This window comes from Argopecten irradians, chromosome 3 (assembly GCF_041381155.1).
Source record: "Argopecten irradians isolate NY chromosome 3, Ai_NY, whole genome shotgun sequence".
Taxonomy (NCBI): Eukaryota; Metazoa; Mollusca; class Bivalvia; order Pectinida; family Pectinidae; genus Argopecten; species Argopecten irradians.
Genome location: NC_091136.1, coordinates 68,525,920 through 68,546,575, shown reverse-complemented (window position 1 = coordinate 68,546,575; position 20,656 = coordinate 68,525,920). Strand labels below are relative to the sequence as shown.

At 38.3% G+C, this 20,656-nt stretch overlaps 1 protein-coding gene across 2 annotated transcripts in view; it reads right to left on the bottom strand.

Moving 5' to 3' along the window:
• LOC138319420 (isoleucine--tRNA ligase, mitochondrial-like) overlaps positions 1 to 20,656 on the bottom strand; it is an 82,915-nt gene that overhangs the window by 24,908 nt on the left and 37,351 nt on the right. The window contains exons 4-6 of one of the 2 annotated variants that reach the window (XM_069262562.1): positions 16,138 to 16,239; positions 5,981 to 6,071; positions 5,281 to 5,389 (exon numbers count right to left, since the gene is read on the bottom strand). In XM_069262562.1, the coding sequence (XP_069118663.1) occupies positions 5,281 to 5,389; positions 5,981 to 6,071; positions 16,138 to 16,149 (212 nt within the window). In that variant the 5' untranslated portion in view covers positions 16,150 to 16,239. Of the gene's footprint in view, positions 1 to 5,280; positions 5,390 to 5,980; positions 6,072 to 10,657; positions 10,712 to 16,137; positions 16,240 to 20,656 lie in introns of those variants that run through there. The other variant, XM_069262563.1, reaches the window with a different exon arrangement.

Here is a 20,656-nt window from a genome sequence, read left to right as displayed (position 1 = left end):
ACAGGCTTTGCTCTTTCATAAGTTAATAATATTTTGCAATATTTCGTAATATATTTAAAATAAAAGATCGAAAATAAAAGCCGTAAAAGTCACTGAAATTATACCGAATACATTGATATACATGTAGCAAAAATATCACGAGTGCGGAAACTTAAAATGCAACAAACGGGATGTTGTTTAAAAGCAGAATAAAGGCAAGAAAATTGTGTTAGACGTATTCCTTCAGAGGACAAGGATGCAGATTTCATCATCCGATAATACAGGTGTTTAGCTCTATAAATATTCTTTTCCTTGCATGTATACATATGTAATTCTAGTAGAGAGAGAGAGAGAGAGAGAGAGAGGGGGGGGGGAGAGAGAGAGAGAGAGAGAGAGAGAGAGAGAGAGAGAGAGAGAGAGAGAGAGAGAGAGAGAGAGAGAGAGATTCTATAAGTTAAGTTTCTGATCAGTGTAGAAAGAAGATGTCTATTTTCTTGTAGAACTTTGCGACGATGATAATAAGGATCCGGTTAACATCTAGAAACGATTCATGTGACAGTAATACAGTATTTATAGTGGACGTCCGTATAGTTCAGTACTTATACTTTGGTCATAACCCCTTCCGATAAAACTTAAGATGTACTCCCAGCATGGATTTTAGCCATTTTTGCTTGGCCTCCGGCCGGGCAACAGCGGGCCGGTGGTCGGGGCTCTCAGACACACAGCATCACAGACGTACCCGAAGAGACATCGGGGACGTACCCGAAGAGAGTCGAAGTTAAAATCTCTCTGGTGTCCCGTAGAATTTCATAATCGGCCACATATCCTTCACATATTCGTTTAAGCATCGTCCGATATCCGGCCAGGCCTGGTACAACTATCCTTCGTTGTCCGTAAGATACTCGGGTAATGATAATTGGCCCATTAGCAGTATATATTTCAATTCAATTCAATTCAATTCAATTTTATTGCTTCTTACATCCACATAAAATGGATCGATAGCAAAACATACATGTATATAACACACAGTAGATCAAAGCAACAACTTATCAAGCCAGCTTTCCTAAGTTCAAATGACTTTGAAAGAAAGAGGCCTAAATCCTGTAGAAGTTTTAGATCATTAGAAGACAAGAGTCGTATAAAATTTTCAAAATCTGTTAGATGGTGGTTAATTATATCTTTATGACTATTAAAGAAAATTGTTCTCATAGTAGAGTTAACGGAACACTTAAAAATGAAGTGAATGTTTGGTCCAATAGACCTCTATAGTGATTTATTGGAAACTGTGGTGTGTGTTTAAATTGATATAAACTGTTACTAATTCTCAGACCCCTCTGTTTGAAACATGTTTTGCGTCTTTTTCTTTTCAATCGTGCTTATTGCAATATCTAGAGACCCTGTCTACATCTTATTTGCTTTTTACATATATATAAAATAAACATAAAGTAGAACTCTAATAACTAGGTTTCATTCTTGAGTTGTCTAGCAGATATATAGCAAGGAAACGGTCTGAAATGTAAATGCGATCAATAGTTTTTGAAATTCGATCCCTCCATCCACAGGTTTTTGTTTTAAGTGCCATAATGGGTCAGTATTACTAAATTCAGTAGCATGTATATATGAATAGATGTGTCTGTCTATCTACATGATATAAAACAAAAAAATTCTGGTTCACAATTTTAAGGCCCACTACCTTTGTGAAACAAAAATAAAAGTTTCTTAAAAACAATAATACTATTCGAAAAGGTATATAAATGGTCTAAGAGGATGTTATAACACCGATCAAATGCAAGATTCCCTGCGTAAACTATGTTAACAGTGAAGATTCATGTCGCTGTTTTGCCGTCTGGCGCAGTGATAATCAACCGACGCGCGGTAATTAGGACGACGGCGGGAAACATCAAACGACCCGCGTTATGAAAATAAGCATTTGATTTATTTCAATAAATTGTTAAGAATGTGATAGTAAGTGTATTATTAACGGTAAGTTAATAACTTTTGTGACACTATAAAATTATCAATTTCGTTTTGCATTCCCAATAAAAGATGTTTCGGAAATGTAGTGGCCCTTTAAGAACTTGTTAGTATTCGACTCAAAAAACACGTTCAACAGAAACAAAATAGTTAAAGACATACATCGTTTTAGTTTTAAATGTTGACACAATAATTATCTAAATCTGTTCATGTATAGGATAGTATTTGACTTCTTCGTTACATATACATGTATATCTCGTCGGTCGCACCATTATTCGTATACCAACATTCTAGTTAAAAGAATCTGAAAGCATATACACTTTAATCCAATGCACAGATCTTCGCTTTTCGTGAAATTTTGAATACGAAAATACAAATGAATATCATTGCATGAAATTTCCTCATGAAGTTGTTCTTTTGGCGGTTGCTGTGGACCATGAATATAAAAAACAACTTATCATATTTGATGTATTAATGGTAGGGTAGTACATTGTATCATTGACGAACCATAAATATCTCTACACATGAAAACATTTGAAAGTTCCAACCACGAACCTAAAGTACACACGAATATTTTTTGTTACACACAACACGCAGTGTGTCACCCCGTCAAATCGTCGAATTATATTGTTACATAAACGTGTCACAGATTAACTTGTATTTTGATAAAATGGACAATAACGTAGCTACATGTAACACTGATCGAGCTAAAGCTTAACTTTGTTAAAGGCCCATTACCTTTCTGGAGCAAAATATAAAGGTTTCTTAAAAAACCATTAATAACATCAGAAAATGCGTACCGATGACCTAAAATAAGGTTACGACACCAAACATATGCAAGATTTCCTGTGTAATGTATGAAAACAGTGGAGAGTCAATTCACTGTTTTGTCGTCTGGCGCAGTGATAGTCAACTACCGCCCGGTATTTAGGACGACGGCGGGAAACATAATACGACCCGCGTTATGAAAATAAACATTTTATTTATTTTAATCAAATCGTTCAGAAGGTGATGATAAATATAGTTTTAACGGTAAGTTAATAATTTTGCGGCTCTACAAAATTATCGATCTTGTTTTACATTCCCATTTTTAAAAATTTAAAGCCGTTTCGGAACGGTAGTGGGCCTTTAATATATTACAAGTATTAAAGACCAGTCCAAAGCATAGATATGTGCAAACGTGTATGTTTTATGTAACATCTTTGACAGCCTTGTAACATGACGTCAATGTTCATGACGTGATGATTTGACGTCGCTAATTTTGTCAGAAAAGAAAGTAAATGTTGCCTCATTCAAAGTCGGATATCTCTGAAATGCTTTATCCTTCGGCTTTAATATTTTGTGAACCTGATCTACACACCATAAAGTAAATAAAAATGTGAAAAAATGAAAATGTAATTTTTCCTCATCTGGGCCCATTTTGTCAGTCGCCGTCACATATATGAAATTTGAGAAAGATCCCTGCAGTACTTTTTGAGAAATAGCGGTAACAAACTTTAACTATCAAAATCCAAGATGGCCGCCTGTCGGCCATCTTGTTGACCGATCGGTCCCAAAATGCAATATGCACAACTAGAGTCCTAGGGAAACCTACATATGAAATTTGAGAAAGATCCCTTCAGCACTTTCTGAGAATTAGTGGTAACAAGAATTGTTAACGGACGGACGGAAGGACGGACGGACGGACGGAAGGACGGACGGACCACGGACGAAAGGCGATTTGAATAGCCCACCATCTGATGATGGTGAGCTAAAAACCCCTAAAGGGCCCTAAATTGGTTGTATTATCACGTTCAGCATCCATACACATTAGGAAAATAAAGTCATAAACATTTATGATGACTTAAGCTTAAACAATTGACGAAAGAGAAACTTGCTCAAAAACTTTAACGTGAAATGGGACGCCAACGCTGACGCCGACGCCGGGGTGACAACATTAGCTCCCCCTATTCTTCGAATAGGCGAGCTACAAAAAATTAATCAATATTCAAAGAGTTAGTTTGACTATGAAATGTGACTGGTCATCTCCACAACTTACCTGTATGGAGGGAGGTCATTTGAGGCAATACCAGTAAGTAGTGCACAACTAGGGCCCTAGGGAAACCTATATATGAAATTTGAGAAAGATCCCTTCAGTACTTTTTGAGTAATAGCGGTAACAAACTTTAACTGTCAAAATCCAAGATGGCCACCTGTCGGCCATCTTGTTCACCGATCGGTCCCAAAATGTAATATGCACAACTAGGGTCCTAGGGGAACCTGTATATGAAATTTGAGAAAGATCCCTTCAGTACTTTTTGAGAAATAGCGGTAACAAACTTTAACTATCAAAATCCAAGATGGCCACCTGTCGCCCATCTTGTTGACCGATCGGTCCCAAAATGCAATATGCACAACAAGGGTCCTAGGGGGACCTACATATGAAATTTGAGAAAGATCCCTTCAGTACTTTCTGAGAAATAGCGGTAACAAACTTTAACTATCAAAATCCAAGATGGCCGTCTGTCGGCCATCTTGTTGACCGATCGGTCCCAAAATGCAATATGCACAACTAGGGCCCTAGGGGAACCTATATATGAAATTTGAGAAAGATCCCTGCAGCACTTTTTGAGAAATAGCGGTAACAAACTTTAACTATCAAAATCCAAGATGGCTGCCTGTCGGCCATCTTGTTGACCGATCAGTCCCAAAATGCAATATGCACAACTAGGGCCCTAGGGGAACCTATATATGAAATTTGAGAAAGATCCCTTCAGCACTTCTTGAGAAATAGCGGTAACAAACTTTAACTATCAAAATCCAAGATGGCCGCCTGTCGGCCATCTTGTTGACCGATCGGTCCCAAAATGCAATATGCACAACTAGAGTCCTAGGGAAACCTACATATGAAATTTGAGAAAGATCCCTTCAGCACTTTCTGAGAATTAGCGGTAACAAGAATTGTTAACGGACGGACGGAAGGACGGACGGACGGACGGAAGGACGGACGGACCACGGACGAAAGGCGATTTGAATAGCCCACCATCTGATGATGGTGGGCTAAAAACCCCTAAAGGGCCCTAAATTGGTTGTATTATCACGTTCAGCATCCATACACATTAGGAAAATAAAGTCATAAACATTTATGATGACTTAAGCTTAAACAATTGACGAAAGAGAAACTTGCTCAAAAACTTTAACGTGAAATGGGACGCCAACGCTGACGCCGACGCCGGGGTGACAACATTAGCTCCCCCTATTCTTCGAATAGGCGAGCTACAAAAAATTAATCAATATTCAAAGATTTAGTTTGACTATGAAATGTGACTGGTCATCTCCACAACTTACCTGTATGGAGGGAGGTCATTTGAGGCAATACCGGTAAGTAGTGAGGACTGGAACCAACCTCCAAACTGGTCTGACCCCTCCAGGTAAAGGTCAGCTCTCTCTATACCATCTGCCAAAGAAACAAGATTATTCTGTTATATTTCAAACTGGTCTGACCCCTACAGGTAAAGGTCAGCTCTCTCTATACCACCTATCAAAGAAACAAGATTATTCTGTTATACTCCAAAATGATCTGACCCCTCCAGGTCAAGGTAAGATCTCTGACCCCTCCAGGTAAAGGTCTACTATCTGAACCCTCAAGGTAAAAGTCAGTACTCTGATCCCTCCATATAAAGGTTTGCCCTCTGACCCTCCAGGTAAAGGTCAACCATTTACCTTAACTCTATATAGTACTGACCATGACCTTAGTACTGACCTTGACCTTACCTCTATTTAGTAGTGACCTTGACCTAACCTCTATTTATTACTGACCTTGATCTTACCTCTATGTAGTACTGACCTTGACATTACCTGTATTTAGTAGTGACCTTACCTCTATTTAGTACTGACCTTGACCTTACCTCTATTTAGTACTGACCTTGACCTTACCTCTTTGTAGTACTGACCTTGACCTTACCTCTATTTAGTACTGACCTTGACCTTACCTCTTTGTAGTACTGACCTTGACCTTACCTCTATTTAGTACTGACCTTGACCTTACCTCTATGTATTACTGACCAGGACGATCCGCTGTCGAACCAGATGTCCAGGATATCTTCCCCTTTGTTATAGTCTGACCAGCTAGCTCCCATCTACAGATCATACATCAAACCTTCACAACTGTCTTTTGTCTTAAAAGCTGATTCAGCACAATAAAATTACTATAATTGATTAGACACAATAAAATTATTCTATGAAATTATCTCAGTCTCATTTATTTCATTTCTCAAAACAAAGCAAAAATCACCGATATCTCACTATCAGAACTCACAGCTTGCAAATAAGCCCTTGGCCAGATTATCTGGTCAAGCATGACCTCAAACAAGGCTATTTGTCAAGCACAATCATTGCCTGATCAAGCTTATGACTTAAGATATCAGTTAAGCTCTTCTACTTATGTAAGTATAATGAGCCATAATATCTGAAAGTCTGACCTCTCTCCCCTCCTCTTTCTCTCTCTCTCTCTCTCTCTTCCCCGTCTCTCTCTCATTGTGTGTGTCTTTTATATGTGTGTGTTTTGTATAGGTGTGTGTCACTGTAGTGCAACTAGTACGGCAACGATGTTTTGATCCGTTTCCGGTATCGCTTCGATATACGAGTACCGAGTAGGTAGGTTCCAACTTGTAGAGTTTAAAGACATTGTGCATGGTGTTACAGACCAATATTCAGCTCAAGTGTTAATTAGATATCCTACCCTGTATTAAGATCGTGATTTCACGCAAGGTACTCCTATTTATCATACAATTGTGACACTTACATACAGCTTAATGCGAGTTCCTAGCAAAAACTTTAAGTTTTCATCTGAATCTTGCTTATTATTCAAGATATTCACAAAATATGACTGAGAAACAAATTATTAGGTTCATATGTATCAATCTGATATGCACTTTGCTAAATTTGATGAAGAATAAAGAGTGTTTGACCCATTGTTTACATTGTTGTGTCAGTCTTTGCGCAACGGTTTTGATCGATGATATTGCGAAAAAGTGTACGGTTTGGAGTTTGAGATTGCAACGGTTTGGTATTATTTATATGATGGCATCTCCATGCGTAATAGAATCTAACCGTAACGTATTAACCATTAGTTACAGTTTATATAATTATAGACCCACCAGAGTGCCCATAGACCATTTTTAGACGTTTTAGTGACCTAGATAAAACATCAGTAAAAATCCTATTCTACATTAAACACGCGTAGTACAATAATGTAGAATAGGATGTTTACCGATTTTTTTTATCTAGACCCCTAAAACATCTAATATGGTCTATGGGTACTCTTTTGGGTTCACGATTACATTATAATTAATATACACATAGATATATAAACAGTAAATAATTATCAGATCCCTAGCTGTGACATTAATTACATTTGTCCAGTTCACCTTTCAAATGATAGTTTGCCGCTGTCCACTCGGTCACACTGACCAATGCATATATACTATTACTAATTAGGCACATTTTCATTATACGAGTGAGATGTGTGCACATGCATCTGATATGTACATGATTTCATATACCGTTTTTATGCCCATCATTACAAAGCCTATAGGTCTCTCCAATCCTTTGATGTTGGATTAAGGAGTTTTTACTTTTGAAAACTTTTGAATTTATGAAACATTTTATCGCATACCTACAAAAACTATTTTGGGAGAATTTTAACGGCAAAATTTGTTGTAAATATGCAATAGAGTCGGACATCTTGTCCCGCCGTCCTCGAATCCTGGCGTAACCACAAGGATCTGAGAATAAGCTACAGTTCATTTCAATATGGACCAATCAAAGAGCCCATAGACCATGTTCACACGTTTAAGGGGTCTAGATAAAAATCGTTTAACTCACATTCCACAAAGTATGTATATATTGCGAAAGGTTGAAAGCTCCCCGACACACACAACAAGAGGCCCAGAGGGCCTGTATCGCTCACCTGGTTTGTAATGCCAAGTAATGTTCTGAATACAGGTTCATTGTTTCTTTTCTGAAGGAATTTTAATATTAACCTCTAAATCCCCTATTGGGCCCCACCCCTCCTTCCCCAGGGGGTCAGAGCCAAAATTTATACAAGTTCTGTTCCCCTTCCCCCAAGGATGTTAATGGCCAAATTTGGTCACAATCCAAGCAAAACTCTAGGACAAGTAGCGATTTATAGGATTTACCTTTATTTCCCCTATTGGGCCCCACCCGTTCTGCCCCCGGGGGGCCAGAGCCAAAATTTATACAAGTTCTGTTTCCCTTCCAAAAAGGATTATTTATGGCCAAATTTGGTTACATTCCATGCAGAACTCTATGACTAGTAGCGATTTAAAGGATTTACCTTTATTTCCCCTATTGGGCGCCCCCCCCCCCCTCTCCTGCCCCCGGAGGGTCAGAGCCAAAATTTATACAAGTTCTGTTCTCCTACCCCCAAGGATGTTTATGGCCAAATTTGGTTACAATCCATGCAGAACTCTAGGACAAGTACCGATTTTTAGGATTTACTTATAATTCCCCTATTGGGCCCCGCCCTTCTGCCCCCCGGGACCAGAGCCAAAATTTATACAAACTCAGTTCATATTCTCCCAAGGATATTTCTGGCCAAATTTGGTTACATTCCATGCAGAACTCTGACTAGTAGCGATTTAAAGGATTTACCTCTATTTCCCCTATTGGGCCCCGCCCCTCTTGCCCTTGGGGGATCAGAGCCAAAATTTATACAAGTTCTGTTCCCTTTCCCCCAAGGATGTTTGTGGCTAATTTTGGTTACAATCCATGCAGAACTCTAGGACAAGTAGGGTTTTAAAGGATTTACCTCTATTTCCCCTATTGGACCCTGCCCCTCCTACCCCCGGGGGGTCAGAGCCAAAATTTATACAAGTTCTGTTCCCCCTCCCCCAAGGATGTTTGTGGCCAAATTTGGTTACAATCCATGCAGAACTCTAGGACAAGTAGCGATTTATAGGATTTTCTTTATTTCCCCTATTGGGCCCCACCCCTCCTGCCCCCGGGGGGTCAGAGCCAAAATTTATACAAGTTCTTTTACCCCTCCCCCAAGGATGCTTGTGGCCAAATTTGGTTACAATCCATGCAAAACTCTATGACTAGTAGCGATTTAAAGGAAATGTTGACGGACGGACGGACGACGGACGCCGCGCCATGACATAAGCTCACCGGCCCTTCGGGCCAGGTGAGCTAAAAAAAACAAGAAAAATCTACCACGCCTACGTTTTAGCGGCCAAAAATCATTGTTCAAGGAAGTCTTAAGAAACAGATTACTACCGTTGGAAAGAGCGATGCTATTTCTGTTTAAAATCGTATGAAATAGTCCATGGGCACTGTGTTTGGTGTACATTATTGATACAAACTTTAGCTAATTATGATACTCTTGTGGGCGTAACGTCGTATTGTTTTCTTGATGTCTCTTCATCGTTTTTGAACTTACGTCATATTGAATTTCGTGCCCGTTAATAAGCGATATTTATATTGTCACTGTACACATGTACAGTACCTATGTCTGGCTAATAAACCATATGTATGATAATTCTCAATATTAACATTGGCAGTTACATGTAGATTTTGGTGTACTAATTTCTTCAGAGCTCAAGAGGTCACAAAAAACTGAGTTTAAGTCAATGTTAGAATTCGTTGAATAACGTTAAAGTATTCTTAAAACTGAAAAAGTAAATATATCTTTGTATATTTGGTTTATCGGTAGTCAAATACTGTCATTGTTTAATCGGTTGCTCATGACAACACACAAGAAGAAATCTAACCAAGTTTTTCCCCCAAAATCATCAACTGTTTATCAAATAATATTCTTACTTATAAAGACGTATCCGAACGCGCTTTGTTATTAAACTTTATGTTTTTTTCTTTATAACTGGAACGACTAGTGATTTTGCCCGTGTATCTCTAGTGCAATTAAGCATTCGTTGTCATATTTTGACATGCATTGGTGTGTGACATAGATTGGTTGTTCTAGCATATCTATCATGGTGCGGATATATGTTAAACCACAGTCACATGATATATATTTCTATTAACTAGAGTATCTGTAATTATATCTTAAGTCCTTTCGCGTGCTATTTGATATGCTTTTTTGAATTACAATAGCCGATGTACAACTGTACAATGTATGCAAAAATGTTACTGTATATCAAGCGCATTACGGGATAAATTAGTATACCCATTTCTAGTCTACTACAAAATTAAGATAGCATTACCAGTATTTGAAACTTACTTTACTTGAAGCTTTCCTAAGTCGTCTCACAGCATACACGTTAAATATTATGTCTTATGAATTTAATTCTAAAAATAGTACACAAATTGGTCCATTTTTCATGTCATTTTCTGAAAGAAAGAAATCCAAACCGTACACTCACTTTTGTTTTTAACTTGTGTCTCAACCGTTGCGACACTTGTCTGATATCGAACACAAATTGTTGAATTTCATAAGTATTTTCAACATTATTGTAAACAAATTATATACCAATGGAAACGGGAAAGTCTAAAGATTTCCAATATTGAATCACAGTAAAACTATACCTCAATATAAGTCGGCAAATCGAAGCTGAACGAAAAATTTAGCTGTGTTTTCTGTCATGTGTGATATTCAAATGCGTTTTTTGAAATATAAGAAAACAGATAATAATATATTTTTTGGTTTGGTTGAAACTTATCATACTCTTCAGCAATCACTACATACCATGGTATCATCCGCAACACCAGCAAATTAGTGATACAAAGCACGGTACCGTGGTCTTCATGTCGCCGAAGCGATACCGGAAACGGATCAAAACATCGTTGCCGTACTAGTTGCACTACAGTGTGTGTGTGTGTGTGTGTGTATGTGTCTCAAGTATGTCCACTTGCCAGTGTTATGTAAGTATGTTTCGATGTGTCAGAGACTTATTTTTTTATTTTTTGATCACATTTAAAAGTATGATAATGATTAGGGCATGCTAATAATGAAAATATATATTGAAGTCATGTTGAAATGTAATGTTATGGTAGTATGCTTGTAGGGTGATAGAAGATAAGAATGAATAATGTAATTGTGTTGATAAGTATAGAAATGATACAGTGATTTTATGATGAATAATGTAATTGTGTTGATGATAAGTACAGAAATGATACAGTGATTTTATGATGAAGGATGATGTGTTTGTTGACCAGGATGATAATCTTATTGATATCATATTGAATGATGATGTAAGTGTATATGATGATTATAAATGTTATAAGGATGATGACTTATGATGATAATATTATATTCATGTCATGTTGAATGAGGATGTGAGTGGGTCGATTGTGTATGATTATCTTGGACGAGTTAATAATATATTGGTATGCTTAATTAATGACGATGTGAGTATGAATGATGATCTTTGATGAGGCTGTGGGATGTGAATGTGATGGTCAATTTTTTGAGGATGATTATAATACATGAAGATGGCAATATATTGAAATGATGCTGAATATGATGTGAGGAGGTGTGTATGGTGTGAGTGAGATAACCATGTATCTGTATATGTAAAATCTTCAAAAATAATATAAATATAAAAAAAAGCTTATGACTTAAGAACAAGAGGTCCAAGGGACTGAATAGTCATCTGACTATTGGTAAATACAACAAAATATAATTATACAGTAGAATAGTGGAAAACAATAGGTCCATGGGACTGAACAGTCATCTGACCATTGGTACATACAACACAGTATAATTATACAGTAGAAATAGTGGAAAACAAGAGGTCCATGGGACTGAACAGTCATCTGACTATTGGTACATACCACACAGTATAATTATACAGTAGAATAGTGGAAAACAAGAGGTCCATGGGACTGAACAGTCATCTGACTATTGGTACATACAACACAGTATAATTATACAGTAGAATAGTGGAAAACAAGAGGTCCATGGGACTGAACAGTCATCTGACTATTGGTACATAAAACACAGTATAATTATACAGTAGAAATAGTGGAAAACAAGAGGTCCATGGAACTGAACAGTCATCTGACTATTGGTACATACAACACAGTATAATTATACAGTAGAATAGTGGAAAACAAGAGGCCCATGGGACTGAACAGTCATCTGACTATTGGTACATACAACACAGTATAATTATACAGTAGAAATAGTGGAAAACAAGAGGTCCATGGAACTGAACAGTCACCTGACTATTGGTACATACCACGCAGTATAATTGTACAGTAGAATAGTGGAAAACAAGAGGTCCATGGAACTGAACAGTCATCTGACTATTGGTACATACAACACAGTATAATTATACAGTAGAATAGTGGAAAACAAGAGGTCCATGGGACTGAACAGTCATCTGACTATTGGTACATACAACACAGTATAATTATACAGTAGAATAGTGGAAAACAAGAGGTCCATGGAACTGAACAGTCATCTGACTATTGGTACATACAACACAGTATAATTGTACAGTAGAATAGTGGAAAACAAGAGGTCCATGGAACTGAACAGTCATCTGACTATTGGTACATACAACACAGTATAATTATACAGTAGAATAGTGGAAAACAAGAGGTCCATGGGACTGAACAGTCATCTGACTATTGGTACATACAACACAGTATAATTATACAGTAGAATAGTGGAAAACAAGAGGTCCATGGAACTGAACAGTCATCTGACTATTGGTACATACAACACAGTATAATTATACAGTAGAATAGTGGAAAACAAGAGGTCCATGGAACTGAACAGTCATCTGACTATTGGTACATACAACACAGTATAATTATACAGTAGAAATAGTGGAAAACAAGAGGTCCATGGAACTGAACAGTCATCTGACTATTGGTACATACAACACAGTATAATTATACAGTAGAAATAGTGGTAAACAAGAGGTCCATGGGACTGAACAGTCATCTGACTATTGGTACATACCACACAGTATAATTATACAGTAGAATAGTGGAAAACAAGAGGTCCATGGGACTGAACAGTCATCTGACTATTGGTACATACAACACAGTATAATTATACAGTAGAATAGTGGAAAACAAGAGGTCCATGGGACTGAACAGTCATCTGACTATTGGTACATACAACACAGTATAATTATACAGTAGAATAGTGGAAAAATAAGAGGTCCATGGAACTGAACAGTCATCTGACTATTGGAACATACAACACAGTATAATTATACAGTAGAATAGTGGAAAACAAGAGGTCCATGGGACTGAACAGTCATCTGACTATTGGTACATACAACACAGTATAATTATACAGTAGAAATAGTGGAAAACAAGAGGTCCATGGAACTGAACAGTCATCTGACTATTGGTACATACAACACAGTATAATTATACAGTAGAATAGTGGAAAACAAGAGGTCCATGGGACTGAACAGTCATCTGACTATTGGTACATACAACACAGTATAATTATACAGTAGAAATAGTGGAAAACAATAGGTCCATGGGACTGAACAGTCATCTGACTATTGGTATATACATACAACACAGTATAATTATACAGTAGAATAGTGGAAAACAAGAGGTCCATGGGACTGAACAGTCATCTGACTATTGGTACATACAACACAGTATAATTATACAGTAGAATAGTGGAAAACAAGAGGTCCATGGGACTGAACAGTCATCTGACTATTGGTATATACATACAACACAGTATAATTATACAGTAGAATAGTGGAAAACAAGAGGTCCATGGGACTGAACAGTCATCTGACTATTGGTACATACAACACAGTATAATTATACAGTAGAATAGTGGAAAACAAGAGGTCCATGGAACTGAACAGTCATCTGACTATTGGTACATACAACACAGTATAATTATACAGTAGAATAGTGGAAAACAAGAGGCCCATGGGACTGAACAGTCATCTGACTATTGGTACATACCACACAGTATAATTATACAGTAGAATAGTGGAAAACAAGAGGTCCATGGAACTGAACAGTCATCTGACTATTGGTACATACAACACTGTATAATTATACAGTAGAATAATGGAAAACAAGAGGTCCATGGAACTGAACAGTCATCTGACTATTGGTACATACAACACAGTATAATTATACAGTAGAAAAGTGGAACACAAGAGGTCCATGGAACTGAACAGTCATCTGACTATTGGTACATACCACACAGTATAATTATACAGTAGAGTAATGGAAAACAAGAGGTCCATGGAACTGAACAGTCATCTGACTATTGGTACATACAACACAGTATAATTATACAGTAGAATAGTGGAAAACAAGAGGCCATGGGACTGAACAGTCATCTGGACATATTGGAATACATGTCATAAACAGTATATATACAGTAGAATAGTGGAAAACAAGAGGTCCATGGACTGAACAGTCATCTGACTATTGGTACATACCACACAGTATAATTATACAGTAGAATAGTGGAAAACAAGAGGTCCATGGGAACAGAACAGTCATCTGACTATTGGTACATACCACACAGTATAATTATACAGTAGAATAGTGGAAAACAAGAGGTCCATGGGACTGAACAGTCATCTGACTATTGGTACATACCACACAGTATAATTATACAGTAGAATAGTGGAAAACAAGAGGTCCATGGAACTGAACAGTCATCTGACTATTGGTACATACCACACAGTATAATTATACAGTAGAATAGTGGAAAACAAGAGGTCCATGGGACTGAACAGTCATCTGACTATTGGTACATACCACACAGTATAATCATACAGTAGAATAGTGGAAAACAAGAGGTCCATGGAACTGAACAGTCATCTGACTATTGGTACATACAACACAGTTTAATTATACAGTAGAATAGTGGGAAATAAGAGGCCCATGGGACTGAACAGTCATCTGACTATTGGTACATACCACACAGTATAATTATACAGTAGAATAGTGGGAAATAAGAGGCCCATGGACTGAACAGTCATCTGACTATTGGTACATACCACACAGTATAATTATACAGTAGAATAGTGGAAAACAAGAGGCCCATGGAACTGAACAGTCATCTGACTATTGGTACATACAACACAGTATAATTATACAGTAGAATAGTGGGAAATAAGAGGCCCATGGGACTGAACAGTCATCTGACTATTGGTACATACAACACAGTATAATTATACAGTAGAAATAGTGGAAAACAAGAGGTCCATGGAACTGAACAGTCATCTGACTATTGGTACATACAACACAGTATAATTATACAGTAGAAATAGTGGAAAACAAGAGGTCCATGGAACTGAACAGTCATCTGACTATTGGTACATACAACACAGTATAATTATACAGTAGAAATAGTGGAAAACAAGAGGTCCATGGGACTGAACAGTCATCTGACTATTGGTACATACAACACAGTATAATTATACAGTAGAATAGTGGAAAACAAGAGGTCCATGGAACTGAACAGTCATTCTGACTATTGGTACATACAACACAGTATAATTATACAGTAGAATAGTGGAAAACAAGAGGTCCATGGGACTGAACAGTCATCTGACTATTGGTACATACCACACAGTATAATTATACAGTAGAATAGTGGAAAACAAGAGGTCCATGGGGCAGACCAGTCATCTGACTATTGGTACATACCACACAGTATAATCATACAGTAGAATAGTGGAAAACAAGAGGTCCATGGAACTGAACAGTCATCTGACTATTGGTACATACAACACAGTATAATTATACAGTAGAATAGTGGGAAATAAGAGGCCCATGGGACTGAACAGTCTTCTGACTATTGGTACATACCACACAGTATAATTATACAGTAGAATAATGGAAAACAAGAGGTCCATGGGACTGAACAGTCATCTGACTATTGGTACATACCACACAGTATAATCATACAGTAAAAATTGTGGAAAAATGATTTCAAAATGGTCACCTTTTCTAAAGCTTACAATCAAGACATTGTTTACTGAGAATCTTCATTAGAAGTTTTCGTGTTTGGCCCCTGTGACCTACATGGTCAAGCATGACCTAGGACAAATCTTACTTGGTCAAGCATGACCTTGGACAAATTTTACTTGGTCAAGCATGACCTTGGACAAATCTCACTTGGTCAAGTATGACCTAGGACAAATCTTACTTGGTCAAGCATGTCCTAGAACGAATCTTACTAGGTCAAGCATGAATAAGGACAAAACTTACTTGGTCAAGCATGTCCTTGGGGAGAAGTTGTTCCTCTGAATTGACCACCAGCAGTCAGTACCATGTTCTGTAAACAATGCCTTCAGATGATCTATAGTTTGACTGTAAAATAGGTAAACTCTGTAAATGATACAAATTGTTCTGATGAAGTAACATATAGTAATCACAGATATCTTCATCATCAGAGAGCCCAGTAAAATATGTTTAGTAATCACAGCTATCTCCTAATCATCAGATTGCCTAACATCTAGTAATCACAGCTATCTCCTCATCATCAGAGTGCCTAACATCTAGTAATCACAGCTATCTCCTCATCATCAGAGTCCTAACATCTAGTAATCACAGCTATCTCCTCATCATCAGAGAGCCTAACATCTAGTAATCACAGCTATCTCCTCATCATCAGAGTGCCTAACATCTAGTAATCACAGCTATCTCCTCATCATCAGAGAGCCTAACATCTAGTAATCACAGCTATCTCCTCATCATCAGAGAGCCTAACATCTAGTAATCACAGCTATCTCCTCATCATCAGAGAGCCTAACATCTAGTAATCACAGCTATCTCCTCATCATCAGAGAGCCTAACATCTAGTAATCACAGCTATCTCCTCATCATCAGAGAGCCTAACATCTAGTAATCACAGCTATCTCCTCATCATCAGAGAGCCTAACATCTAGTAATCACAGCTATCTCCTCATCATCAGAGAGCCTAACATCTAGTAATCACAGCTATCTCCTATCATCAGAGAGCCTAACATCTAGTAATCACAGCTATCTCCTCATCATCAGAGAGCCTAACATCTAGTAATCACAGCTATCTCCTCATCATCAGAGTGCCTAACATCTAGTAATCACAGCTATCTCCTCATCATCAGAGAGCCTAACATCTAGTAATCACAGCTATCTCCTCATCATCAGAGAGCCTAACATCTAGTAATCACAGCTATCTCCTCATCATCAGAGTGCCTAACATCTAGTAATCACAGCTATCTCCTCATCATCAGAGAGCCTAACATCTAGTAATCACAGCTATCTCCTCATCATCAGAGTGCCTAACATCTAGTAATCACAGCTATCTCCTCATCATCAGAGAGCCTAACATCTAGTAATCACAGCTATCTCCTCATCATCAGAGAGCCTAACATCTAGTAATCACAGCTATCTCCTCATCATCAGAGAGTGCCTAACATCTAGTAATCACAGCTATCTCCTCATCATCAGAGAGCCTAACATCTAGTAATCACAGCTATCTCCTCATCATCAGAGTGCCTAACATCTAGTAATCACAGCTATCTCCTCATCATCAGAGAGCCTAACATCTAGTAATCACAGCTATCTCCTCATCATCAGAGTGCCTAACATCTAGTAATCACAGCTATCTCCTCATCATCAGAGAGCCTAACATCTAGTAATCACAGCTATCTCCTCATCATCAGAGAGCCTAACATCTAGTAATCACAGCTATCTCCTCATCATCAGAGAGCCTAACATCTAGTAATCACAGCTATCTCCTCATCATCAGAGAGTGCCTAACATCTAGTAATCACAGCTATCTCCTCATCATCAGAGAGCCTAACATCTAGTAATCACAGCTATCTCCTCATCATCAGAGTGCCTAACATCTAGTAATCACAGCTATCTCCTCATCATCAGAGAGCCTAACATCTAGTAATCACAGCTATCTCCTCATCATCAGAGAGCCTAACATCTAGTAATCACAGCTATCTCCTCATCATCAGAGAGCCTAACATCTAGTAATCACAGCTATCTCCTCATCATCAGAGAGCCTAACATCTAGTAATCACAGCTATCTCCTCATCATCAGAGAGCCTAACATCTAGTAATCACAGCTATCTCCTCATCATCAGAGAGCCTAACATCTAGTAATCACAGCTATCTCCTCATCATATCAGAGAGCCTAACATCTAGTAATCACAGCTATCTCCTCATCATCAAGAGAGCCTAACATCTAGTAATCACAGCTATCTCCTCATCATCAGAGAGCCTAACATCTAGTAATCACAGCTATCTCCTCATCATCAGAGAGCCTAACATCTAGTAATCACAGCTATCTCCTCATCATCAGAGAGCCTAACATCTAGTAATCACAGCTATCTCCTCATCATCAGAGTGCCTAACATCTAGTAATCACAGCTATCTCCTCATCATCAGAGAGCCTAACATCTAGTAATCACAGCTATCTCCTCATCATCAGAGAGCCTAACATCTAGTAATCACAGCTATCTCCTCATCATCAGAGAGCCTAACATCTAGTAATCACAGCTATCTCCTCATCATCAGAGAGCCTAACATCTAGTAATCACAGCTATCTCCTCATCATCAGAGAGCCTAACATCTAGTAATCACAGCTATCTCCTCATCATCAGAGAGCCTAACATCTAGTAATCACAGCTATCTCCTCATCATCAGAGAGCCTAACATCTAGTAATCACAGCTATCTCCTCATCATCAGAGAGGCCTAACATCTAGTAATCACAGCTATCTCCTCATCATCAGAGAGCCTAACATCTAGTAATCACAGCTATCTCCTCATCATCAGAGAGCCTAACATCTAGTAATCACAGCTATCTCCTCATCATCAGAGAGCCTAACATCTAGTAATCACAGCTATCTCCTCATCATCAGAGAGCCTAACATCTAGTAATCACAGCTATCTCCTCATCATCAGAGTGCCTAACATCTAGTAATCACAGCTATCTCCTCATCATCAGAGAGCCTAACATCTAGTAATCACAGCTATCTCCTCATCATCAGAGAGCCTAACATCTAGTAATCACAGCTATCTCCTCATCATCAGAGAGCCTAACATCTAGTAATCACAGCTATCTCCTCATCATCAGAGAGCCTAACATCTAGTAATCACAGCTATCTCCTCATCATCAGAGTGCCTAACATCTAGTAATCACAGCTATCTCCTCATCAGTAATCACAGCTATCTCCTCATCTCAGAGAGCCTAACATCTAGTAATCACAGCTATCTCCTCATCATCAGAGAGCCTAACATCTAGTAATCACAGCTATCTCCTCATCATCAGAGAGCCTAACATCTAGTAATCACAGCTATCTCCTCATCATCAGAGAGCCTAACATCTAGTAATCACAGCTATCTCCTCATCATCAGAGAGCCTAACATCTAGTAATCACAGCTATCTCCTCATCATCAGAGAGCCTAACATCTAGTAATCACAGCTATCTCCTCATCATCAGAGAGCCTAACATCTAGTAATCACAGCTATCTCCTCATCATCAGAGAGCCTAACATCTAGTAATCACAGCTATCTCCTCATCATCAGAGAGCCTAACATCTAGTAATCACAGCTATCTCCTCATCATCAGAGAGCCTAACATCTAGTAATCACAGCTATCTCCTCATCATCAGAGAGCCTAACATCTAGTAATCACAGCTATCTCCTCATCATCAGAGAGCCTAACATCTAGTAATCACAGCTATCTCCTCATCATCAGAGAGCCTAACATCTAGTAATCACAGCTATCTCCTCATCATCAGAGAGCCTAACATCTAGTAATCACAGCTATCTCCTCATCATCAGAGAGCCTAACATCTAGTAATCACAGCTATCTCTCTACATCATCAGAGAGCCTAACATCTAGTAATCACAGCTATCTCCTCATCATCAGAGAGCCTAACATCTAGTAATCACAGCTATCTCCTCATCATCAGAGTGCCTAACATCTAGTAATCACAGCTATCTTCTCTACATCATCAGAGAGCCTAACATCTAGTAATCACAGCTATCTCCTCATCATCAGAGAGCCTAACATCTAGTAATCACAGCTATCTCCTCATCATCAGAGAGCCTAACATCTAGTAATCACAGCTATCTCCTCATCATCAGAGAGCCTAACATCTAGTAATCACAGCTATCTCCTCATCATCAGAGTGCCTAACATCTAGTAATCACAGCTATCTCCTCATCATCAGAGAGCCTAACATCTAGTAATCACAGCTATCTCCTCATCATCAGAGAGCCTAACATCTAATCACAGCTATCTCCTCATCATCAGAGAGCCTAACATCTAGTAATCACAGCTATCTCCTCATCATCAGAGAGCCTAACATCTAGTAATCACAGCTATCTCCTCATCATCAGAGAGCCTAACATCTAGTAATCACAGCTATCTCCTCATCATCAGAGAGCCTAACATCTAGTAATCACAGCTATCTCCTCATCATCAGAGAGCCTAACATCTAGTAATCACAGCTATCTCCTCATCATCAGAGAGCCTAACATCTAGTAATCACAGCTATCTCCTCATCATCAGAGAGCCTAACATCTAGTAATCACAGCTATCTCCTCATCATCAGAGAGCCTAACATCTAGTAATCACAGCTATCTCCTCATCATCAGAGAGCCTAACATCTAGTAATCACAGCTATCTCCTCATCATCAGAGAGCCTAACATCTAGTAATCACAGCTATCTCCTCATCATCAGAGAGCCTAACATCTAGTAATCACAGCTATCTCCTCATCA